Raw genomic sequence first — 25945 nt, 5'->3', positions numbered from 1 at the left:
CACTGCTCAGATAGAGCAGGTCATAAAGCCTTAAGCAGAGGATATGTTACACTCAAATTACTTTAATAATCAAAAGTAGATCTTGCTTTATGTGACAGTGTTTTGAGGTAACTGATAAGATAGCCAAATACAACTGAGATTCAATAATTGAGAGAACACCTGCAGGTAGGAACTGGCTTTGCTATATGATCCCTTCTCCAAAGAAATCTGAAATGAACACAAAGCTGGGAGAGAAACACATAGTAGTTTAATTTATTATTATATTATATATAATATATATATATATATAATATATTATATATATAATATAAATAATTAATAAATTAATAAATTATTTATTTAATAATAAATATAATAATAATATAAATAATAATATTAACAATATTATTTATTAATAAAATAAATAATATTAAATAATATATATAATATATATATATATATATTAGTTTACATTTAAAGAGCCTGAAGGCATGAAGAACTGTTGCAGGTAACCTGGTTTAGAATAAGAAACCTCTGTCACTCACTCTTTTCATATTATGACCCAGTTTCCCTTCAGTACAGTGATAGTATTCAAGAACAGCTGCTGTCAGCATAAATGCAAACTGAGCTTTGAAGCATCTTAACTATTATCTTGTTCCTGAGATGGTCTGTGCACACTTATTGCAGTTACTGGAAGTTCATCTAATTTTCTTTCTCAACAACAGCAATATGGCCCAAACTACACAGTATTTAAAAGGACAAACTCATACCTACGTGGTCAATAAATCATGCTTTCCTTTCAATGAACACTTAAATACCCATCTGTGTTTTCTTGTTTAGACTCATTTTATTTGCTCATTGGGCATCTTCTACTTTGGCTCAGAAGAATACTGACTGCAGCCTTAAAACAAGTAGGCATGATGTGCTCACAGTGCATTTCTTTTACAGCAGGCTGCAGAAGAGGAACAAGCTGCAGTGCCCGGCCATGTCCTCACAACAGCTGAACCACGGCCAACTGCTTATGTCCCAGATGATGCATACAGCCTGCCAGTGCCACGGCCCTATGGCGCTTTGGCTCCTTTCAAGCCAAGCGAACCCGGTTCAAATATGAGACATTTCAGAAAACCAATTATAAAGCCAATTGAAATCTGAGAAGACAACACAAGGAGGAAGAGAAGCCCTTACCAGTTGCTGAGTATCACAAGTCAATAGCATTCAGGCTACATGAAATGCCCATTAGAGTATAGCCAACTTCCACACAGTAAACAAAGTAGTACTTAATGCCAGAAGCACAGCTAAATACTCAGTGATACAAGTTCCTTCCTTCTGACTACGTGGAGCCTGTTATGCCAAATGCACTGCAGTATTTTAAAATGAGTAATTATCATACCACACTTTTGTTTTTTCAGGTCAAGTTTTATCGCATCTATTTTACAGCACATTTCATTAAAAAGAATAAGGTAGAAGATCTTCTCTGGTTATCAATAGCACACGAATGAAGTCTCCACATATTACACAAATACACCACCACAGCTTTCCACAGTCCAAGACTGAAAAAAATTATTCAACTGACAAAAATTTATGTCACTGTTCAAAATAGGAAAAAGTGCACGCCAAAAACTAAACCCACTTCAATTATTCATAAATAATAGTTGAAAATGAGGAGAAAACAACCTCCAGCAGTTCTTCCTGAAGCTGAGTTTTGAACCATAATACTAAAAGTTAGAAGGAAAAAATTCAGTAAAACTCATTCCATGCTGCTGTGAAGATACATTTCCAAAGAATTTTCTTCTTGTCCTGCATTGCATTCAATATATTATAAGCATCTTAAAAAAAAAAAAACATACATAAAATCCCTCTCCCATATAATTTAAGGAGACTACATTTTGTGCTAATTACATAGCTCAATATATTAGAATCCCACTCCAAAGGCAGAAGTACCGTAAGACAATACATGACCACCACAAGGAATGAGTATCATTATTGATGATTATATACAAAGACTGATGCCTCATTTGTTATCCTTACCTATTTTATATCATCACATCAAGAAATGCCTTTATTAGTCTAAGTGAGTAAACAGTGGCCAATTTTTTGTTACTGTACAGCTGGACTACCCTTTCCAGCACTGTCTGTCTCATTAAAACTGTTGAAAGAATACCTTTTCACAGCATGTTTTGGTACCCACTAGTTCCACTGATTTGACCACTTCAGACCTGAAACCCCTGATGTGTTGGAAACCCAGGTCTGCATCAGATGCATTTCTCTGCAATTTACCTAGAGGTCAGTAATTTCAGCCTTAGTGCACTGGACAATTGCTACTTTGAGTAGCTGATGTCAGTAATGGTGGCCTACTCAAAACTGCAGATTAATTAGCAAACATGACATTTAAGTTTAAAAAAAAAAATCACAGTTGGCTGCACACTTGTATGTGAATGATTTTCAGTACCACACGCAGTTTGAGTGATTTTGAGTATTTACATGCAGTTGAAGAAAGCCATTTCAGGAATATCTGAGGCCCAAGAGCATCATCGTGTGTTTCAGCGCTGCTTCCTCCACAAACCTGACATCAATATGATCTTGTTTTTCATACGAATGCACACCTAGAAAAACACCATTAGAAAATCAGTATTTGCAAATCTAAGTGCTGTTGTACAGTAAGTCCTGCAGTTTACTAAACATCCTGACCCACAATACCAAAAGGTAAGGCGTTAGATGGAACTGTGTTTTCATCTAAATAAAATACCTACAGCTTTCAGTGCAGTTGTCTGATGCTCACCCATGGCATACGCTTTCCTGTTAGTGGGATATCAGTAAATTATGCCCCATGTGGAAGAAAGCTAGACTATCTCTGGAGGCTGCTAGGAATTTCCATACTGATTTTACCTTGGAGAGCGAAATAAAATTTAAGCATAGCAGCTGTTTGTGCTAGTATGTTCTTATATGCATCAGTATGGTTTAACTTCTTCCTCCTCCAAATAGGCTGATATCCATATATGAGAATATTGTATTAACACTCAGGTCCCTATCACACCTTTACTTCATTTATTAGTAAAAGTATAGCCAACTGCACTAAGCAGTGTAATGCTTCCTTAGGGCATTTTGCTTTTTCAGTGGAATTCAAAATCTTTGGATGCATCTGTTTCACTGCATGAAGCAAGTACTGTGACTAACGTGAATTTCATTTCACAAAAAGGAACAGCTTAGAAATGCACCCCCCATTGGAGCATTCTTCTCTGAAGTGGAAGATCTGATTTGATCTACCTCTACTTACTGGACATAAGGCAATGCTTTAGCTACCATGCTGTAAAAGTAATGTACAAGCCCTTCTCCCCATTTAAACACTGAATAACAGCTATCACCACTCTGTATGCCAGTTTGGCAACTGCATTCAACACAGAGAGGATTCTGAATGAGAAAATACACAGTCAGGAAGCACTCTGATTCCTGTCAACAACTAAACCTACATGTTCAGACATCACTAGAGTTTTTATAGCAGTGTGAGCATTAAAGGGTAGCAATTACCAATCTTCCGAAGTACAGAATTAAAGTCACCTTGATTCTCTATCTCTGCCAGCACATTAGTCAGGTAGTTAAGAGGCAAAAATTCTACAGGGACTGGGTATCTCTCAGGGACAGGCCTGCTACACTGTAAATGAGAACAGTTCAGATTAGTTTGCACGCTACCAAGTTTCAGTGTTACCTTCAGTGCCTTATGGCAGACAGCAAGGTCAGGAATCTGAATGCCTTACCTGCCTGGTCCCCAGCTTTTCAAGCAAAAGTTTCACATACTTCCGTGCAAGGAAATTAGCATTTGTTGGATGATCCCAGAACTGACGGGCCTTTAGACCAAGAGCCTAGTAAGTAAAATCCCCAAAAGATCAGTAACAAAACAGAACAGTGGAAATACAGTGGGAAAAAATAGGAGGGGAGAAAAAAAAAATGAAATCTAGGCTTTAACACAGACTACTTTGCCAGTACTAAGAGATTATCATAAACCCCCAGAACATGGGGAATGATCAAATCCTTGCTACTCAGCGCCCACTGAGCTACTCACTAAGTTTCAATCAATCAATCAGTATTAAATCTGTCCCACTTTGCATGTGTACTGAAATATCAACTGGGGCATAAAATGACTATTTTTTACTGCGACTGTGGTTCAGAATCATTCTTCTCAGAGAGAAGAGCAATAATGCCTAACTTATCAGTGTTGTGATCAGAACAGGCTCAGTGGCAGAAAGCTTACAAAAACAGAATGCCAACAAGGAAAGATACTGGGAACAGAATTTATATCCCATTACTTAGGGCACTGTCTGGGAAATGGCAAAATTGATTCACATTCCTGAAGGCAAGAAATCCAAACCGAATTGTCCCAAAGCTTCCAATCCTAATCAGTAAGAAAGCAAACATGAACACATTGTGAAATTAGCTTTTCCTGCTATTCTCCCAGTCTAAATTCTTTTTCCTCTCACTTTCAATTGTAATGAAATACAGACTATTGAAAGAGTTCATGTAAGAAACGCTGAAGGGTTTTCAGCGTTGCTGAAATACTTGCTTCTGAAGTCATCTAGTGAATGTAACCTGAACTCAAAATAGTCCAAGTCACCCCAAAGTGTCCTTTTAAGCAAACAAACTATTCTCTGCATTTTTTCCCAAAGCTGTAAATAGACACAATAAGGCACTGAGCCGACTGTGTGTAACTAGCAGTGCATTTCCCCTGAAGCACAAGTCAGAGCACTTGGAATGGTGTTCCCCACCCACCAGGCCTGGGGCTGACAGCTCAGAGTCCCCACAATGACCTCAACTCACCAACCCCTGCCCAAAACAAGATACAGAGGACAAAGAACACTTTGTAAAGCTCTCCTTCCCTACCCCTTCTCAAAACTACTGCCAAATAAAGAAGCCCTTGTTAGAGGAAAACTTTAGCAGCACTTCTGGCCATTTGAACTACACATAACAGTCCATAATGAACAACAATAAGCAATTTATGGCCAGAAAAGCCTGTTCTACAGCAAGGCACTCCCACAGGGGGATCCCTGATTTTCTTTCACTCACTCACAGATGTTGTGCTTCCTCTGTAGTATTGAAAAAGGAAAAGAAAGAAGCAATCTCCCATTGTTGTAACTTTCAAAGGAGCATCAAGAGCATGTGCCCAAACACCTTACCAAGGGGTGAGGCCAAGATTTTGTAATTCAATCACCACGGATCTCTGATTTGATCAGAATTTACACTTTCTACTGTACCAGCTTTTGAAAGCATTTGGTAAAATGAACAAACAATCCACAAGAAGGTTACAAATGAGAAAGACATTTGTGGATACTAAAAATACAAACAAAAATATTTAGAAATTCTCTCTAAACCCTTATTACTATTTTATGTGTGAGTACTCAGAACACCATCAGTCTTGTCTGTTTGATTGCTGCAAGATAGTGGACACACTGAAAACTATGGACAAACCTAAAATTTAAGTTACCAAGGTACCCTACAGGTTATGAACAGCAGATGGAGAAACTTTGGAGGTGCAGTCTGTTTCTGTGTCCTCTGTGAGTCACAGCTAAGTCTTCTGTTGACTGGATCCTATGCACAGGGAGGAATTTCATACCCACTTCCAAATTCCAAGAATAACAACCAAAGTCACCTCAGGAAGCCTTGTCACAATACTGAATTTCAGCTTTTCATTCTTCTCATTGTCATCCAGATCTGCAAGAGAAAGGTGAACAAAACCTCAAACTCTTTAGTAGCAAACACATAACTTCCAAATTCTGCTGAAGACATACAAAAAAATACTATTTCTGTGACAAAAATTTTTATTTCACATAAGGGTTAGTAGGAGTGTTACTTTTACAGTTTATACGAATATTCTTCTAGACATCTGCATACAGCTTCACTATTTTAAGTAATGATTTGTACAATAATTCAAATTATATTTATCAAAATCAGGCATAGATTAATATAAACATTGTGTCCATTGTGATTCTAACTGCACCTACAACTGCTACTTTGTACCACTCCCCATTTTGTTCCAGTGCTTCATGCCCCAATTATTCCTATTGTATGCTAGTTTGCTTCTAAGCCTCCTTTGTGGAAACACACTGCTTAGCTCCTGCTGAGGGGAAAGTCACAAACAGCTGCTCCTGATGATACACAACTGGTTTTAACCCCTGCCTTTAGTTAACATATTGATACATTTAGAATAGATTCATGTTTAGAGTACACTAAACTTGCAATTTACTAAATTTACACTGGGATGCTAAGTCAGGTTATCCTTTGTTTGCTTATTTTGCTATTTAACTTCCTAATATAGGGCTTCTAGTTATAAATGACCACAGAAATCCTCCAATATTTCTTTGTTTACTACAGTAAGGGTCAATCATAGAGTATGACTCTTATTTTTCTCCTTTCAGCCAAGCAACACAGACAGTTACACTCCTCACTGTAACAGCACTCATAAAGAAGAAGCTGAGTCTCCTGATCAGGATATATGGTGGCTGTATCTGAATGGCTGAAAGGACATCACACCCAACAAGTTGTCTGTTAAGCAAATGAAACATAACAAGTATGTTCACAGTACCTTTCAGCAGCTTCCTGACACAGGTTTCTGTCAAACGTAGAACCCCATTATCAATATAGTGCAGGAGAGTATGAAGGGGAAGACATCGAACACCAAGCCCCAAATGTAGAGTATGAAAACCTATGAAGGAAAGACAAATTTGTTTGGGAAAAGGAAATATCTTTCAAAGTTTGTAGCATTGACTAGCATTACTGTAGCTAAAGCCAACGGTATCCTCAACTTCTAAGCATTTCAAGTTAGTAAGGAAATGAGTTTATCTTTAAGTCTTGTCAAGCACAACCCTATCAGAAAGAGGAAAGCTAAGGACCCGAAAACAATCATTAAACTTCTCCAAGCTTATTGTTGGCTTACATCCGAGTTGTGTCATTAATTTGCCTCCCTCTTTCTTCCCAATTTATCAAAGCTGAGGCCTCGCCACACGCAGTATATAGCTGCTACCCACACATTCCCACAGACCATGTTAAGACTTCAGTTTCTCACTGAGCATCAGCCAGATGGTCTTGAACCACAAGACACCATCACATAGCAGCATTTGCCCCTCACACAGTGTAAGTTCGAGGCACGGCCTCATACCAAAACCAGATTGAAGCCAAATCCAAAAACACTACCTAGAAAGAGATTCAAAGAGAATCAGAAAGCAAAAGCTATTTTTTTCTAATAAAATTCAGAACACTCTTCTGTTTCTGTCATTCTGTAGTTACAGGCAGGCCAGGCCTTGGTCCGACAGCTTAACAGCAGGACAGCAAGCTCAATGTTTCTGTAAGAGCATTCTTAAAAGGATTAGAATCCAGTCCAAATCTACAGCTTGGCTGTACATTCCCTGTCTGTATTGGCAAATTCAGACACAGAAAACCTAAGCACTCAATGTTAAAAAGCCTTGTCCTAACAAAAATAACCAAGTGCTTTGAAAAGACTGTAAGCAATTACAGATCATCTCCTTCAGAAAGACCAGGGGCAATTCGTTCAGGATAAAACTGAAAAACATTTGCAGAGCAACAGCATGAGAAAAAACACTCTGGTTTTGCTCCAGGACAGGATTTTCCCCTCTTGCCCTTGACATTTGAATCTAGCTGTCTTATAAAATCTAAGGGAAAGTCATTTAAATCTTAGTTGTGAGCTATGGCTGTACCCACATTCTCCACTGGAAACTGAAAACAGCTAACTAAACCTCTGATTTGTTGTCTCTATTTGTATCAAATATTCAGTTACGCTTCACTTCACTTGCACACATTTATGGAGGACCTTTCCCTCCACAAATGTCTTGAAGAGATTTAAATACTGCCAGAGCTAACCTGACATACATGCTACAACTTGTGTTCTCCTGGGAGGAATTGATATGCAATACAACAGTAAAACATAGCACTTACCAGGAGGTAAAGGCATACACATGCCATTTGCAGCTTCCAGAATTCGACTCATGATGTGAAACACCCTGAACTCTGCTTCACTTCCTCTCTCATCACTATTTAACATAACAGGAGCGTATTAGGAATTGAAATGCCCACATACCAGAGTACTGTGGTCAAACAGTATGTGCAGTAAATGTGCATTTGCATTTAATCACTATGGAATGCTATCTTTCTTCAGCATCTGTCACCTTGCAGCACTAGATGTTCTTCTAAATGTTCACACACAAAGTCTCTGTGATGCCCTCTCCTCCATCCCCTACTACTGCATACCTGCAAGGCTCTAGGAATACCCAGTATCAACAGGTGAAATATTCTGGGTGCTGCTGTGAGTGACCTGGCTTTCATAGCTGTTCAACAGCCACTATCCAGCTGGAGAGCATTGTGAACCCAGCAGCTTTGAACTCTAGTCATAAAACTGCCTGTATGATTAATATCCACGTTGGCTTCAATAGGGCCAGCAGGACCATTAGCAAGACTAAATTACAGCCATAGTGACATTCACAGCACTGACTGTTCAAGGCCAAAATTATTATGAGCACATTTTAAAAAGTTAAAAAAAAAAAAAAAGACTTGCTTACAAGCAGAAGATGCAGGAATGAAGCTGATATAGCTTCCAAACTTCTTTCATTATTCGATGTACCAGATTCAGCTAGAACAAAAAAAAGATCAAACATTTCTAGGAGCCTGTATATAGCAGGTCCCCAGTTTTCATTTATTTCACTACTAGTTTAAATTGTGAACTTATCATAGGACTACTCCCACTAAAACTTCAGCATTTATATTTTTATTTTTCTATGGGGCTTACAATAATAAACTGCTACATTTGAACTGTAGCTGGATTGCTCCATTCCTGAAGTTTACAGTAAGTGCTCTCAGTTCATCCAAGCATTATGCAAGACATACAGCACATTCTCACACATTCTGCTTCTCAGGAATCAACCGATCTCACGCTCTTGCATCAAATTCTTAAGGACCAATTTGCCATGGAACTGAAAACCACACATCCAACTGACTGAACAATTGGCAAAGAAAGGTGCCTGTGGCTCAGTCAGCATTGGATGCTGCTGAAGGTGGTAGAATATTCAGTCTGCTGAAAAAAAGTCTACAGGGTGAATCACAGATCTAGCCCAGGCAAGGAGGAAACATGAGACAAGCAAATGCTTATCTGGCTCTACTGAGTTCCCTTCTTGTCTATAGTGAATTAAAACAATCTCTTGGCCCACACTGTTGATCCTTGTGCTCCCAGGCTGGCTTCCAGAGCAATGTCAGCATGCAAAAGCTACAAACTTGGATTTTCTAGCATTCAGCAGCTGAAAGAGAGAAACCACGCATGAAAGAGTTGAAATAACTCCCTCCAGCCAGTCCTTATGGCTGTCATATGTAATGACTTCCACATCTCATTTCCACACAGCTGAGACACTTCCTCTATGCCTTTTATCTCTGGGCCTCAAACTGCAATAAATCAACCCCAGGAAGCTCTCAGGAAACAAGGCTGATCCTTGTTTTGCAGACAGGTGTCACAAGAAGTAACAAACCTTCTCCCTTCAAGATGGCCAGAATCCAGAAATGCCTTTTCCCATTCTTTTTTCTCTTTCTAGAGAATTTTTGTTTGTTTGTTTGTTTGTTTTGCTTTGTTTTGTTTTCCTTCTAGCCCACTCTAGCCTCTAACTTGTCACAGGCTCTGACCAAGATGGTGCGCAGACACACGAGAGAAGTCAGTATCAGAGTAGGAACACTGCTCTTCACTACCACTCTCAAGTGCTCTCCTCTGCAGCACTGGCCAGAAAACTCAGCACCTTTTCCCTCCACCCTTCAGGACTTCATCGAGCCTTGCACAGCAGGTACTGAGGTGGCTGTCTTAGAACAAACACCTGATACTTTCCATACTTGGTTTCTGGACGCCATGGAAAGCTTCCATTTAATATCCCTGGAGAACAGCAGGCTCTCTCCACTCATTTTCCAGGAAATAAGTGATTCCCACTTTTCAGAGAAGGATCACCAGAACCACACCTGCTGCCAAAATGACTTCCCTCTCCAGCCAGCACAGAGTGCAGCGAAGGCCTCTGCTGCATTTTCAAATGGATCTGAAGATAAATATCTGAGGTGGAGGAAAAGCTTCTTAAACACCAGACTCATTCATTATTTGTATAACAACATTATTTTCACCGTTTGCTTCAGGACACAGCCAATCATGTAGCTTTTGCAGCGTACAGAAAGAAAGCATCTTTTAAAATCATAGCCAACCTACTTATTACATTTATTACTTTAATCTTAAGCACTAAGAACTTGTGACATGACAACCTCACCAAGAGCACAGCTCACAAGAAGGCATATCCTGAACAGTTTTCAGCATACTACCCACAAGTACATACAAGAAAGGAAACATCTCTTTTAAATAAGGAATGCAGGCAATCTCCTGTTGAGAGCCAGCAGCAGGTCTCTCAAGGAACAAAATGAAGCTAAACCAAAGCCTTCATGGCAAAACCATTTCTCATTCAGTAAGGAGGTACAACAAGAGGCAAGTATCAGAAGCCATTTCCCTTTGACTACTCAAAACTAGCAAGAGAAACCATGATCAACAATGAGACTGGGCACATAGCAGGCCCTCAGCTGACATTTGCAAAGTACCTTGCTATCTTGAACATTTACATTTTCAGGTAAAGGTGCTGAGTGAAGGGAAGTTTCACTGAAGTCATTTGGAAAAAACAAATCCTCAACTCTTTTTCTCTCAACTCTGTTTCTACAGAAAAGACATGGTGACTAAAAGAGAAGGATCAGGAGCAAAGGAGAAAAGGGAGAAAAATAAGGTCTTGCTGTTTTCTAGATCCCCTTTCCTGGGAAGGGAATATGAAGCAGATGTTCTTCAGAGAACAGTCAAATACAAATGTCTTCCTATTATTTGTCTGCAGTTGAGAACACATCTGATGTCTGTGGCTGCTTATCTACTAAAGAGGTGCACCCACTGCAAAGACTTACAGAGACAGAGTTTATCCTGATCCATTTTTTCCATGTCAGTAGGCTGTCTGATCACTATGCTTCCTTTGAGAAAGCAAACAGATGAGTAAATCTTTTTTCACATCTCTTCCTGCGTCCTTGGCTCAGCTACACCCTGCTGAGGTTATAGAAAACTAGAAAGAATCAAAATAATCCATTTCCCAAAAGAACTTCCCAAAAGGTAGGATACAGTTTCACCCTTGGGTGCGAGGAAACCCAAGTCTAACAATTAAATGATTTTTAAAGATGTCAAAAGAGCACCCAGCAACACGTACCCACCAAAGGCCAGAAGTAATTTTGAGAGACATATGATCTTTGTTTATAGCAGTTTTTCTAAGAATAAGAAGTCTGTAATGGAAATGAAAGAATTCTTACCATAAGAGAAATTTTAAAGAAAAGAAAAAATATTAATCCTAAGATTTCAATGATGGTGGGGGTGTGAAGGGCTGAGATTTGTTTCGACTGTAAGATTCAGTCTACAATAATTTTGTCTAGCAGATCAAGGTTGTTAAAGTATTTCAGTAGGTTTTGTGCTTTTTATTTTATTTTACTTTAGATAAATAACAAACAAATGATAACTGAAAACCAAATGAAAGGAGAATGAGCATTTCAGTTCTGCTTCTTTCAGCACCGCTATCAGCCATGAAGCTTTTGTTCAAGCTGCCCTGTTCCTGTTTTCATCAGTCACTAGGTTTTTCTTTTTTCCTATAAAGACAGGGAAAATATGCTCTGGTGATTGGAAAGCTCTAGAGCAAGGCCTGAATAAAAAAAAGCCAGTAACCCCAGCAGAACTTGCTGCGGTTCAGAGAACATTCACAACAGAACTGATCTGCAAAGGACTTCACAAAAGATGCAGGCACCACAGCACCCTGAAAGTTTCCTGAGCTGCATGGATCAAATTCTGAATCTGGTGACAGGACTAGCAAGAAAACAAAGAACATGATTTCCCTGCTGCCAGATGAACTCTTACAGATTCTGCATTGTGTACTTAAGGGATTTGATGCTGAGACAGATAAAAACAGGTATGATAATTTCTATGCACGACAGTTCTTACAGCTTTTTTTCTTAAGTTTCTCTTAACATAATGAAAAACAGAGAATCTGGAAAGGAAGTTTTCAACATAATTCATATGGATTCAAGCAAAATGGATCTGTTACACAAAAAGCCCAATGAAGTCAATAGGCAGGAACAGCAATATTTAACTCTCATTTCATATCAGAATGAAACTTTTTTCCTAATTTCTATTTCCCTTGATCACATCTCAATTTCTTAAAGTATGCATCAATGTACTGCATAAGAACTGAAAAGAATCCAAAGACCATTCTTCCAACTTTCAGGATGAATTCAGATTTTCACTTCCAGGAGCAAACTGTATTTCTACAATCTGTAAAGGAAATTTTCTTTCGTATTCTGAGAGTCCAAAACAACTCTTTTTTAGTTTTAAGTATTATTTACCTTATCAACATACACATTACTGAGCAAAACAAAAAAAATTATGGTTTAACATCTTTAGAAACAACCCTCTCCCACTAAAACATACAAAACACACACAGCACATATCCAACACCACACTTCCCCACCCAGCAACATGTTTGCTCACACCAATAACAGCAAAATAAAACTAACCAGGTTTGAAACATAATCCAGCACTATTTGGTCAATCTTCTTTATTCCTACATACTGCAGATGTCTCATAAGATGATCCTTTAGCTGAGCAAACATCTAGGAAAAGAAGCCAACAATTCAGTGTCCTTGTGGTCTCTTCAAAAAGATGCCAAAGCGCCACCATTTGCAGGGCCTTACCAACAGCAACCTGCACAATCTTCTTCCTGTGACAAAATTCCAGCTTGGACTGGCAAGATTGTGTGAGAGTTTGGGGTTTCAAAGTCAATAGCAGATCTAAATATTCAATACGGTTACTTGGTGTAAATTCAGGAAAATGGGTGCTACACCAACATTGACTTGTATTTATTACATATGAATAAATCTGAGGGATTTTACAATAGGGAAAGCCAGCACAAGTACAATTTGTGCTAGCAGTGATTGATGGAACATGACTTAGAACATGAGTGAATAATGACAACTTCAGGTTAAATATTCATTGCAAAGTGTTTAAAATCAGCTACTTGCTACCATACAGTCCATACCACTACCTACCCTGTCCTTTCTGAAATACTCTGACTTCACATAGCCTGTTCATTATGCAGTTCTTTGCTGAGAATTACAACAAAGTGCTTTTCCGCCCCCCCCCCCCCCCCAAAGCTCAGAGAAAAACTGAGGTAAATAAAATCTCAGACTTCAGGAATTTTCAAGTAGATTAATCTCCACATGTCAAGAAAACAATACAGTTGGCAGGAAAGCACAAAGGACAGCGATGATCTGCTTTTTTGGATCTCACTGAATTTACTTAAGGTAAGAGATGTAGAGAAATTTCAGAAGATGAGAGGCAAAACTTGGGAAAAAAAGATAGCAAGACTGCAAAGAATGAGAACTTGCCTTAGATTTGGACTGACAGAATAGTGTTGATACACTCTTCATATGTGAAGACTTTCCAATGCAAGCTGAGGAGCTGTATTTAGATCTGACAGCAAGAGATAAGAAAAGATGCATATTTAAACAGAGGGAGGATAGGTGGCGATTTAAGAAAGGATTTAGTACCAGAAGCATAAAGATAGTAGATACTTAGTGAAGATCAGCAGGGGGGGAAAAAAAAAGAACATCAAAAGAGGAGTGACCTCAGAATAGCCATACCAGTCCTACAGTGAGGCAGAAGGAAAGGGAGACAGTAAAAAGGTGTCGAGAAGCAAGGTCTGTCTATTTTTGAGGGAAGTAGAGGTGGAGAAAGTTAGAATGATGTGAAGTAGTCCCAAAATAATTGACAGATTAAGATGAAATTCAGGGGTACTGAAAAACAGTTTAAAAAAAAAGTTGTAGTGGAGAAAACCACTTGGACAGATCAACTTTCCATTCCTGTTATTCCCTTATGCCTAATGATACCAGGACCTATTAAGATCATATTGTGATATCACGATGAAGAACTCCAAAACTTAGGAAACACTGCTTTTGTCCCCTTGCTGCTCTGAGTGAGCTTTCACTCAGCACTGGAACTGATTATCTTACTCTTTACACTTTTTGAGGTTGTGCGTCCCCTAGTGCACACTGTGACAAAAGCACATACCAATCCCATTAGTAATTGCTGCTGATAATCTTCCTCCTGAAAGAGAGGTACCAGTCTTTCCTCTGAAATAAACAGAGCAATAGTCATTCAAAGGCATGACGCCGAGAAACACAAATCTCCACCTTCTGTTAACATATCTACTCACATACAGAACTAACACAGTGACAGAATCAAGGACTTCATAAGAGAAAACCAAGCAATGGAACATAACCCCTTATTTGCCATCTTTGCACTTAACAATGAGCATGGAGGAACACAAGCTGTCAAACCGTTTTACACTTCATTGTCATTACTCTTTCCTTTGATATTTATGGGAGATGTATTATACCGTTGTGATTTTGTATAGAAGGAATACAAAGAGAATCTCCCAGCCACACAGTGCAAATGCATATATTGTTTAGACCTTGTCATTTACTAATAAAAGGCAAAAGAGCTGCATGGGTTTTCTAAGGAAAGGGATAGACAGAAAGTAGAAACACCACAGAATCACCTCCCACTTGCCTGGTTCTCTCCCACAGTTGCTTTAGTTACTCAGATTTCACAGAATCAGAATCACAGAATGGCCCAGGTTGGAAGGGAGCTCAAGGATCACGAATCTCCAACCCCCCTGCCACATGCAGGGCCACCAATCTTCACATTTAATACCAGACCAGGCTGCCCAGGGCCCCATCCTGTCTGGCCTTGAACACCTCCAGGGACAGGGCATCCACAACCTCTCTGGGCAGCCTGTTCCAGCACCTCACCACTCTCTCTGTAAAGAACTTCCCCCTGACATCCAACCTAAATCTTCCCTCCCTCAACTTCAAACCATTTCCCCTTGTCCTGCAGTTATCAACCCTTTCAAAGAGTTGATTCCTTTCCTGTTTATAGGCTCTCTTTAAGTACTGAAAGACTGCAGTGAGGTCGCCCTGCAGCCTTCTTTTCTCCAGGCTGAACAAGCCCAGCTCCCTCAGCCTGTTTTTGTAGGGAAGGTGCTCCAGCCCTCTGACCATCTTTGTGGCCCTCTTCTGGACTCTCTCTAACAGCTCCCTGTCTTTCTTGTACTGAGGGCTCCAGACCTGGACACAGTACTCCAGATGGGGCCTCACAAGAGCAGAGTAGAGGGAGACAATCACCTCCCTGTCCCTGCTGGCCACCCCTCTTCTGATGGAGCCCAGGATACCACTTGCTTTCCGAGCTGCAAGAGCACACTGCCGGCTCACGTTAAGCTTTTCATCCATCAGGATCCCCAGGTCCTTCTCTGCAGGGCTGCTCTCAAGGATGCTCCTTCCAGTCTGTATGGATGCCTGGGATTCCTCCAGCCCAAGTGCAAAACCTTGCATTTCGCTGTGTTGAATCTCCTTAGGTTTACCCGGGCCCATCTTTTAAGTCTGTTGAGATTCTCCTTTTGCAGACCACTAAGGAACACAACCCTCCAACTACACAGAAGGAGATATAACTACTGAAATTTAATACTCTAGATTTCCTCATCAGCTCTTCCTGCACTGAAAGCAAAGGAAGAGAAACAAACTCCTATTTCACCACATAACATAAAATCAAGTCAGTATTTTAGAGAACAGCTAACTTTTTATAAAGCCCTTTCTAATTATCTCTGTTCACCCTGAAAGACATTTATTTCACCTTAAAAGACTTCCATTGCTTTATTTTTAAAGGACCTGAAGGATGATCTACAGGCAAGATGCACTACACTGATGCTTATTACTTGTTGGCAGCTACCTAGAAATTCTTTATAAACAGCTGAACATCATTATCAATATGCACCTTTAGAAAACATGCCAGTAGTTTCAACATGAGGCAACCAAAGTTGATACAGGGCCCTAAAAATCAGAGCTCACTGCAATAATCAGCAGCAGCACAAATGACAAGTGCTACGGGCTGGCAATGAACACAGTGAAAATTCTTTGCAATAAAATATGTGATCAACACTTGTGAAGGCAGCTTTAAGTGGACAAGATACAACAGAACATTGTATCACTGATACTCGCAGAAAAATTCTGGAGAAGAAATTCTTAGGCAAACAAGGGCTTACTGCTTATATTAAGCTAGATTCACTATGAAAGAAGAACCTAACTAGAAAGGTTTTCTAGACAGTACACAACCTTAGAGGAAAGCTTTATAGTAGTGTTTATTTAACAGCTGCTCATACTAATGGCTCAAACTCTGGCAACACACACTATTTACTTTAGCTGACAACAGCTAGATGGAAATATCCTAACAAACACTAGAGCTAAGGCCTACAAAAGTTTTACTTACCAGAGTCCCAAGCATCCAGATGAGAAAGCACCCTGGGGTTTGAAACAAAAATCAGTTTATTTCACAACCATTACTCTAAAGTGTTTTGTAAGGACATTAAAAAGCTTAAACAACCCTTTGGTCTTTCAAAGGTAGCTAATGAAATTAAAGAAATCTACATTTGGTCACATTTACAATAAATTCCTGAGCTCTAAAAGCCTAGATACTTCAGATCATCCTGCAGCAACTACAAGGACTGTCATAAATGATCTTCAGCTGGACACTCATCTTCGGAGCAAGATATCTGATCAGATACCAGATCAGCTATTTAAATGACACATCTAAACCCTTTACCACATTTCAACAAAGTAAGAAAGAGTAAATATACAAAACGATACCTACTTTTTGGCGTTTTCAAATATATTCCTTAAATATGCTGAGGCTCTTCTCTCTTCTGGCTGTTTTATAAATAAATAAAAATCCCAAAACAAATTAAGTAGGTCAATTAAAATATTTCCTGATAAAACGCACACAAGAAATGACGCTGACTTTCATTTTAAATGGAAATAACACTTAGTGATTCTTCAGCCCACTTCCCAAATACCGATGCCCACAGACACACATAACTGACCCACCTAACAGCACAGGTATTCTAAGTTCTGCTTTTGTTTACTTTCTCGCATTGATTTCACAAAGTCAGAGCTACAGGCAACCACCTTATAAGTAAATGATTGCAAATCTTTGCACTTCTCATGATCAGATTTCCATACCTTTATCCCTGTAGTAAAAAACAAAAAACCTTTCTCTCTTTGGGTCTAAAACATCCACTCTTCAGCAGCAGCTCTGGAGACTGCTTCAGCGCACACATTTTACCTCTTCTGAGAGACTACGCCATTCCCTCCTGAGCACATTATTGTGGTAATGCAAGTGTGGCTCTGCATACTTCACACTCTCCAAGTTTGAGTCGAGTTTCTCCCAGAAGCCTTTAGAGTTTTGGATCTGCAAAATATTGCAGGGAAAACATAAATACATGCACTGTTAGAACTATCTGTTAGAAATATTAGAAATTATTACAAATATCTAATGGCTATCCCACAAAGTAATTGGAAAGAACTGCAATAAATGTAGCTTCACTGTAATTGAAATGAAAAAAAAATTAAAAACAAAATCAGCTGCATTATTTTTTTCCAATAGTTTTATTTCCTTAATTTGACAGCACAAGTAGCACTTATCTACTTGAGCTCATACCTGCAATGCACATATTTGTGCAATGCCTTAGAATTCTATTAAGTTCCTGGGAAGACATGGGTACTTCTAGGTCCAATTTCATCTGACATACTTCTGATGGCTGGTTTTGGGTGGGAAGAACTGCACCACAGATTACATTGGATCTACTGTCCAGAGTTCCACTTGACTGTAAAAGGAGCCTTAGGCACCTGACTCAGAACAGGAGTGTTTACGTTTGGTCAAATAAGTCCCACTCTGGGTTTCTGTTCCATGACTCTGGCATCTGGATGGAGGCTTCCACTGTCTTCAGTTTGCTCAAATACTTCAACTGCCAACTCCCATTTGCCAGCCTCAAGTAACAGAGCCTTATCCTCAGAAAAGAAACAAAATCCTAACATTTCCACAGCAATTCCAAAGCCTTTGACAGTAAGGCTGGAATTAATTTAAACTGTAAACAAAGAGGAGGAAAAAAAAAAAACTAAACAAACCCACACTGTCTTCCTGAGCTAGTTACTGACTGGGCATAAAGATTGAGGCCACTGTTTATTAAGCAAGAGCAATGTGGTCATCACTGAGGAAGAGATGAGATTAAGGCACTTCTTTGTGGCAGTTTTTTAAAACAACTAATCGTACCAACAGTTCTTGTCCCTTTTAAACACATTTATCTCCTCAATACACATATTACAGTATTGACATTTGAAGGCAGAAAGGTTTTTAAAACTACACAGTCCTCAATATTCATCTGACTTGAGATAGCATACTGGATTTTGCTCTCTCCTCCAGTTTTCAACAATTACAATAACCTTAGAAAAAAACCTCAAAAGCCCTTCAAACCACTTCCTACTATGAAACACAATTAGCCAAGGAAAATTAAATGCAGAGATTCAATTCTGCTAGCCGCTTCTCTCTTGCTGCCACAGAGCTAACTTTTTGTTGTTTTATTGTTGTAAATGCAGCAGAAAATTAAATGTACTTTTTGCTCTATGTTATACTAAGCAGCTGAAAACTGGGCATGCATATGGCACCACGTGTTCACCCTGATGGAGGCAACTATCAGCTCTTCAACCTACTACAGCAGCATCTTGCCTGTGCTACCTCTCAAAATTAGACAAACATCAAGAATACAGTGTAAGGATATCATCTAGTGACCAATTCATGCAATTGCAACAGCAGCACCGCAGCAAAACTGCTTTCAGACCACGGTGAATTTTATTTGATGTGTGATGGGGGCGGGAAGTAATACAGTGTATTTCTTTAATACACTGACTCTGCAACAGGAAGTGGTAAACTTTGGAATTAAAAACAGACACCACTGAAAACCTGCACTGTATTAGATCTTATTAAAGAGACAAAAAGTTTAAAATACAAGATTATTTTAAATCTGTTCGTTCTTGAGGATCATCAGTCCAGAAGCTGGAAAGAGAAGGTCCCCCCCTTTGTCTTAGATGGTACTTATTTTGCAGACATCTCAAGAGTCTGAGTTAATACCTATGAACACCTTGAAGACACTGTACTATCAGAAGTTAGTCAGGTCTTTCCAGTTTGCAATCCATGAAAAACTTCCATGAAGCCTTTTTATAAGCAGTGCTGCTTCAGCTGGAGACAGCAGTCTACTGTACATCAGTGAAGGGCTGAAAGATACCAATGACCTCTACGAGGCACATGTGTTCTCCTGAGGAACTGCATGGACACTTCTGGCTAGCAGCAAAGGCACTCCGAGCCACATAACTTATCATTTAACTGCACAGCTATACTACGAAGCTTCACTCTTAGCCTCTGTGGCTCAGCTCAGCCTGCTCTGATCTCTGTGACAACTGCTTGCACAATACATCTGTATTCTTCTAGACTTCCTCCATTTTCTTCCCTTCTTTCTCCCACCCATTTCTTCCCCCCTTCTCATAAAGCCTATTTGCACTCCTTTAAGCTTGGTTTCTGTGCTCAAAGTTAAATATCAGGCTTGTATTAATTATAATCCTTATGTAAAGCTTTCTGACAATCTTATTCTGACTGTCACCCCATTAGAATCACAGAATCATTTGTGTTGGAAGAGACCATAAAAGGTCACCTACTCCAACTCCCCTGATCTCCTTATCACTTGCTGAACAGGAACTTAGTGATAAAAAACACTTTCATCCAAATAACAAAACTTTTTTGTTGTGAATATTAATATAAACCTCCCAAAGGCTCTCAACAATTCATGGGCTTGAGGACGCTAAAGAGCTTTTCAGGTCAATAATTCATCACTGTTTCTCTGCAATACCAGAAGACCTGCTATGAAAGAAATAATACTTGTATAGAACCAGATTCATCACCAACACCTGACTTCTGACAATGACTAAGTGAACCCACCAGCTATGGTGGCTCTGGAATACAATGCAGCCAAAGCATTAAGCCTTGTCGTGTGTACTACCATACTTGGACTTAGTAGACAGAGCAATTTGCAGTCAGAAATAGCAGGAAATATCTGTCTTTAGTTCAACTCTGACCTTTTAAATCTGTTTAGGTTTCAGACACATAGGAAATGAGTTCCACAATCAGGAAGTATAGCTGCTAAAGGCATTTGCCCCCAGGGGCTTGAGGTTCAATCTCAGGCAAATTAAACACATACTAACTTTGGCCTCAGCAACTGACAGGGATTATCTAGAAACAAAATTTCCCAAGATCTGATTCCCCCAGGTGACCCACCTCTCAGGGCAGCCTTCTCAAGCAAAGCACACAATGCCCAATTCCCTGATAGCAGTCACAGGAATCTGCAGCAGGATATCTGTGGCACTGTTGAAGAGTGAGTGAGTAGGGGGGTAATTTCACCAATTTTAAAAGATATTATGAAAATGTAAGCTTTTTGAGCTAATTGCAAGAGCACTTAAGAAGATTTCAAATGTTTCTCCAAAATGGATCTGAGGGAGTGGAATGGAAGACAGGAAGAATCATTCATCTTGTTTTCAATGGAAAATAGAGTTTCCTACACTTACAGCATGTGCTCTCCCCATCCAGCTCAGCACCATTTCCACACAGTGCAGGAATTTGTCTAGATTCAGATAGCCAAAGCCCTGACATCACTGCAATCACAGGATGCTTCGGACAAAAAGTCAGGTCACGAACCACTGGTACCAACAGCAGCACTATGAATTAACCCTCCAGCATATCAAAGTGGGGCTATGTAATCCTACACATTCATGGTGTCAAGGTTGCCTCAATCTAATGAAGTCACAAATGAAGAGGTATCAATTAAATTTAAAAAGAATTAGTTTTTGGAGAACCTTCCCTGGGGAATGGAAAATTTTTATTCAGAATAGGCATGTAAAAAAACCCCACCATTTTGAGCCAGCAAACGTCAGCAAGGCTAACCAACATCTTAGTAAACATATAAGCCATTTCAAACAGCAAGATTCTGCTCACCTCTGTTTTTGCACAGGGCTGTGGTGACACTACTTCATTAGTGTTTAGCCTACACCCACCACCACCACCATCATCCGTTTGTCCTCCCCACCCCCCAGAAAAGCAGCTCATAACCTGCAAATATGAGCAACTGTGGTTTTGTACTAGAATTTACCTCTAGCACAGGTAGAGAAATAATGTCTGTTGCACATGCTACTCCAGGGATAACCTACCAATAGAAATGATAAAATATAAATAATTTCACACAATACATACACCCGTATAGGTATACAAGTGAATATCCAAATACTTGTTTTCTTTGCAAAATCATCTGGTTAGCTAAAACTATATGTTCAGTTTGCCAAAAAGAAGAAAGGAAGATATGTCTCTCATTCATCCCATATAGAAAAAGATAAAACTAGAACAGTTATAGACCAAAAAAAAATCAAGTTTTTTTATTTGTTGTGTCATTTGCTCTTGCCTAAAGTTACGAATCTTAACTCTAGCAATGCTGGTTGCCTTGGAAGCAACTTCGGGATTTTGCTGGTCAAGCATGCTTTGTATTCATTATAAACTTAACAAAATCATCCCTAAATTAGTATTTCATTATGAAAACCGATACATTTAATTATCCATTCCATTACGGCAGCTCCTCTCATTTCATAAATGCTGTTTTTTGTTGACAAAATACAGGATTCATGGAAAAAATCACTGGGGTTAAGACTTGGCAATATAAAATGTGCATAAAACACAGATGTGAATTCAGACCACGTCTAAGAAAAGGTGATGTATACAAGTAAATTACAGGCTTTATTAAAGCAGGAAAAAAACAAACTTCCTCTAGTTATTATAGCACCAGCTATTGTCTTACCCCAGCCCAGTCAAGCAGTGATGTGTAGGGCAGGAGTTTATCCAGGTTGTTGGTTTCTGGACACATTCTGCAGTACAGGGAGGCTGAACACAACGTAAAAAGATACAGAAGGGTGAGATTTGTATGAACTACCAGTTATCAAGAAGAGGCTTCATAGTCAGTTCCTTATCTATGTAACACTTGTTTAGGGACAAATCCTGCTGCCGTCTCTGAAACAGCTTCCTTCATGGTGGAACTCATCCCACTCTGCACAAAAGGAGGAAGGGAAGTCCAGATGGCTGCAGGGCCCAGTCAGCTGCTTGGCTACAGCTCAGCACTGCAGGGGTTCTTTTCATGTAGGCTCAAGGCACACAGTGTACACACTAGATAGGCTGACAAATCAGCTATTACAGGAGAATGCCATGATATGCCAAGTCCTTATGAAAAAAACGGTTTGGGCTGGGCTGGAAGAGATTTGTTCCTCCTCTCCAATCCCAGTTATTTACACCCCAGATATCAGACATAAGCCAGATGGAGAATTTGCTCTCCAGTAACCTTAAATTTTGATAAATCTATTTGCATCACTAGACAGAAAAATGCACTTTAAAAGTTATACTACCATTCTCATTTTGAGAGAATGTATAACCTTCTAGACTACTGAAATTGCCTCCAATGCCACAATATGCAGGTCAGCTAATGTAGATCGTAACAAACAAGTTCAAAGAGAGTCAGTTTATGGCACTGTGGCTTCTCCTTAAGTCATAATTAGGTTATGCAGGAAAAGTTAACATACAGGAAAAGGAATACCTTACCAATGATAAATTCCTGAATAGGATCAAAAGAATGACACGTTGATAGGTTCTCAGAAAGCCACCAAATAATCTGTCAGAATAAGAACAAAGGAAATTTTCACATTTCTCTGTTAAGCCAAGTAAGGGACTTAAAATGGACTGCAGAAACCTTGGTTTCATTACTAACACTTTGCATGAAGTCATGACATAAAGACGAACGTTTTATGCCAGCTTTGACCAATAAAGCACCTTGGGTAGCCTGGGTGATGAGCCTTTGCCACCAGCAAAAAGTACATACGAATCAGAATTTTTCTTCTTTCACTGATATCGTGACCCTGACCAAGCTCAGTATGAGACCATCAGTCACTAAGAGAACTCAGCAAAAATTCTTTTCCCACCTTCATTTCCAAGTCTGTCGTACTTCTGACACACAGAAGAGCACAATGCAGAGCTGCCAACCTCTCACTGTCTCGTTTGCTGTTCTGCAGGAACTTCATTAAGGCACTGTCACTGATGCTCACTGCATACATTCTTCCTACGTCGCAATCCAAGACTGTTGACACAAGTGGGCACTGGATGGAGCAGTTTGGCAACATGTCAATTCTTGCATCCTCACCTGTATAACACAGGTTTGAGAAGAAAAAGGACTAAGAATATAAAATTTGCCTGCTACCATTATTTCTCTCAAGACTCCCAGATCCCCAACAGTAAGAAACAGTTTGCTTCTTGCTCCAATTGCCTGATATTGCTCTAGAGAGAAGATGGAATAGTTCTGGCTCGGTAAAGGAACTAAATCAGGAGCCCAGTCCACATTTAATTGCTGAAGTGGAGATGCACAGATTTGAGGCTCAGAACCCACTCATAACACAAATCAGAGTACACAGAATGGAACAGAGCACAGGGTTACTAACAGGGATACAGCAGAATTGGCACTTAAGCACAGTTCAGAACTGCCTAAATTCAGAAACATAATATAACCTTGTGCTGGTCGACTGCTTACCATGTCTCACAATGGCCAGAACAGAAAAGTTCTGCACTACGATTACTTAATGAACCATCAGACAAAGCCACTTCACTTATGCTAGCTCCAAGGTTCACCAACACAGCACTATAAAGTATGTTTACAGGCCTTGTTCATCAGAGGAAGGGGGCCCACCACACAATTGTCATGCTTTGTACTCATCTCTAGCAGAATAGTTTTTAATCAGGTATTTACAAGTATTAGCTCCATGTGATACCCCTGTGCCAGTCCCCATTACTTACCTTTCCTTCACCCAACTAGAAGAAAGGGCTTCTGTTTCCAAACAAAAGTCCTCCATTTCCAAAAATAACCCACTTCCCATAAAGATTTGTTTATTGGAAATGAAATAACATGCCTCAGATGAGACTCTAAATCCAATTGCATCAGCCTGATCAGGTGAAGGAAACACAGATTTCCTTTCCCCACATCCTCCAAACACACACATTTAGAGCAACTCAATTGGAGGAAGGAAATGTAAAATCAAATTTACATCTCCATGTGAAATTTGAGAACAGCAGAGGACTGAGAAGCATGTGCAAAGATGGGGGAAGGGAAACTGCGCAACTAAAGCAAAGAATTTCTAATTCAGTGAAAGGTCTCCTTCCATTTCATAATAAGCAAGAAGTATGTAATCGATGAAGTATGAATTTCACAAACACTTTTTAAAATGGAAAGTGGCACAACGTCTCTCAGTCGTTTTTCAGTCTCTCTCTTTCAGAACTGTGCAATAAAGCAAGCCTTGACCAAATGCAACTTCCCTATAAAGAGATTTTAATAAGTTTCCTCTAATGCAATAAAACTTCACGTAGCAGTCGTACTGTACCTGTCAGAAATAAACTATAGCACAGCAGGTCAGGATGCTGAATATTCAGAAGGTGCAGGAACTGTCCAGGTAAATAAGCAGCCACATAATAGTCTATTTAAAGAAATCACAGTGGTCAATTTAGCACTTAGCTTCTTAAAGCAAATAAGTGAATGTTTCCCTTGATTCTCATCTTAGCCCATTTCTCCTTTATGGATTGATTACATCTAGGAAATACAAAAGAAATTAATTAGAAGCTGCTGTTGTATTAACACAGGAAATGCTAGCAATACATTCAGACTTCCAAGGGAGGTTTCAAGAGGCTGAAGACACTCAAGAACTCAGCAGCTGATCTCCTGAGCAGAGGTTGCATCAGTTGCAAAGGAAGTTGCTAACTAACAGTAAGGTAGAGCAATATCAAATGCCGAGTAATGTAACTACTTCAGAAAGAAAAAAAAATCCTTCTAGAAAAAGTTTACTTCTTTGTCTCCACTACTGGGGACAGACAATAACAAGCAGGGAAGTAACATGAGTAGCTTACCAAGATTCAAAAAGGCCACTTCCTTCAATTGAGGAGTTTCTGGTCTTTCTAAAGAAACTGTAAAAGTTTTGCTAAACCCTGTGAAAAATAAATAAATAAATGGAAACAAGAAACACCATCTGTTACCAGCCAAGTATATAGAACTTCATAGATCAAAATTTCAGCAGTCAATATACCCAGACAGCGATATTTTAAGACTGTTCTACAGGCTTCTCTGCACAGATGGATTTACTTCATACTAAACAGAGTTGCTGTATTCTTAGTAGACATTCACCCACACAACACAGTTCTCTGGAGCGAGGAAACTGGCCACACAATGCACAGCCTATACTCATGCTTAAAGAACCATCCCAACACAGAGCAAACCCACGTAAGGATACCACCCTCAGCAAACAAAGAAAACCCAACAACAACAAAAACACCACCAAATACTTTAAACAGTTGAGCTTCACATTTTGGTGACCTCTCAATTGCTTTTAAAAATTTCCAGTTCGATCATGTTTTATTGCTATAGTTTACTTCAAGATTTGTTTAAACATATGCAAATTTCAGACTCTCCTTGACTGCATGGGTTTTTCATCAGCACAACCATTTATTTTATTCCAGGCTTGCACCGAACTTCCTCTGGCATCCGGTAGGAATGACATACATCTCTTCCATTTTCTCAGTCTCTCAAAAAAGTTAGAGATTAAAATGGCTAAAGAGAAAATGACTGATCTCCATGCTGTGACATCCTAAACGCTGAATGATGTCATGATCAGGATGCTACTTAATACTGTGTGAAAGTTAAAGGTAACATATGTCCACAGTCTACAGAACCATCAAGACAAAATATGAAAATTATCAAGGAGACAGATTTCTATTCCTGACCATAGCACAGAAATATGCTTTCTCTCTGATGAAGAAAAAAAAAAAAAAGTGAGATCTCCAAGACCAACACTGATGCTAAAGGTGAAGGGTTTTCTAAGAAAA

At 39.3% G+C, this 25945-nt stretch overlaps 2 protein-coding genes across 4 annotated transcripts in view; one reads left to right on the top strand and one right to left on the bottom strand.

Annotated features, from left to right (window-relative positions):
- Positions 1-2889, top strand: part of CCDC146 (coiled-coil domain containing 146) — a 71954-nt gene extending 69065 nt beyond the window's left edge. Inside the window, exon 19 of the mRNA XM_042872732.1 lies at positions 928-2889. Coding sequence (XP_042728666.1) covers positions 928-1131 — 204 coding nt within the window. The 3' untranslated portion in view covers positions 1132-2889. The remainder of the gene's footprint in view (positions 1-927) is intronic.
- Positions 1375-25945, bottom strand: part of LOC122180754 (gamma-secretase activating protein) — a 45685-nt gene continuing 21114 nt past the window's right edge. The window contains exons 14-31 of one of the 3 annotated variants that reach the window (XM_042872633.1): positions 24974-25051; positions 24454-24546; positions 23008-23225; positions 22631-22700; positions 21840-21922; positions 21144-21197; positions 17237-17362; positions 16766-16821; positions 16385-16416; positions 14132-14193; positions 12580-12675; positions 8538-8608; positions 7918-8012; positions 6551-6670; positions 5618-5679; positions 3732-3836; positions 3505-3628; positions 1375-2582 (exon numbers count right to left, since the gene is read on the bottom strand). In XM_042872633.1, the coding sequence (XP_042728567.1) occupies positions 2482-2582; positions 3505-3628; positions 3732-3836; positions 5618-5679; positions 6551-6670; positions 7918-8012; positions 8538-8608; positions 12580-12675; positions 14132-14193; positions 16385-16416; positions 16766-16821; positions 17237-17362; positions 21144-21197; positions 21840-21922; positions 22631-22700; positions 23008-23225; positions 24454-24546; positions 24974-25051 (1646 nt within the window). In that variant the 3' untranslated portion in view covers positions 1375-2481. The remainder of the gene's footprint in view (positions 2583-3504; positions 3629-3731; positions 3837-5617; positions 5680-6550; positions 6671-7917; positions 8013-8537; positions 8609-12579; positions 12676-14131; positions 14194-16384; positions 16417-16765; positions 16822-17236; positions 17363-21143; positions 21198-21839; positions 21923-22630; positions 22701-23007; positions 23226-24453; positions 24547-24973; positions 25052-25945) is intronic. The other 2 variants (XM_042872634.1, XM_042872635.1) reach the window with 2 other exon arrangements.

The sequence above is a fragment of the Lagopus leucura genome, unplaced genomic scaffold, assembly GCF_019238085.1.
Source record: "Lagopus leucura isolate 7727_CA_CO unplaced genomic scaffold, USGS_WTPT01 Super-Scaffold_100008, whole genome shotgun sequence".
Lineage (NCBI taxonomy): Eukaryota > Metazoa > Chordata > Aves > Galliformes > Phasianidae > Lagopus > Lagopus leucura.
Note: the sequence above shows the minus strand (reverse complement) of the source record. Positions and strands in the feature narration are given on the sequence as shown.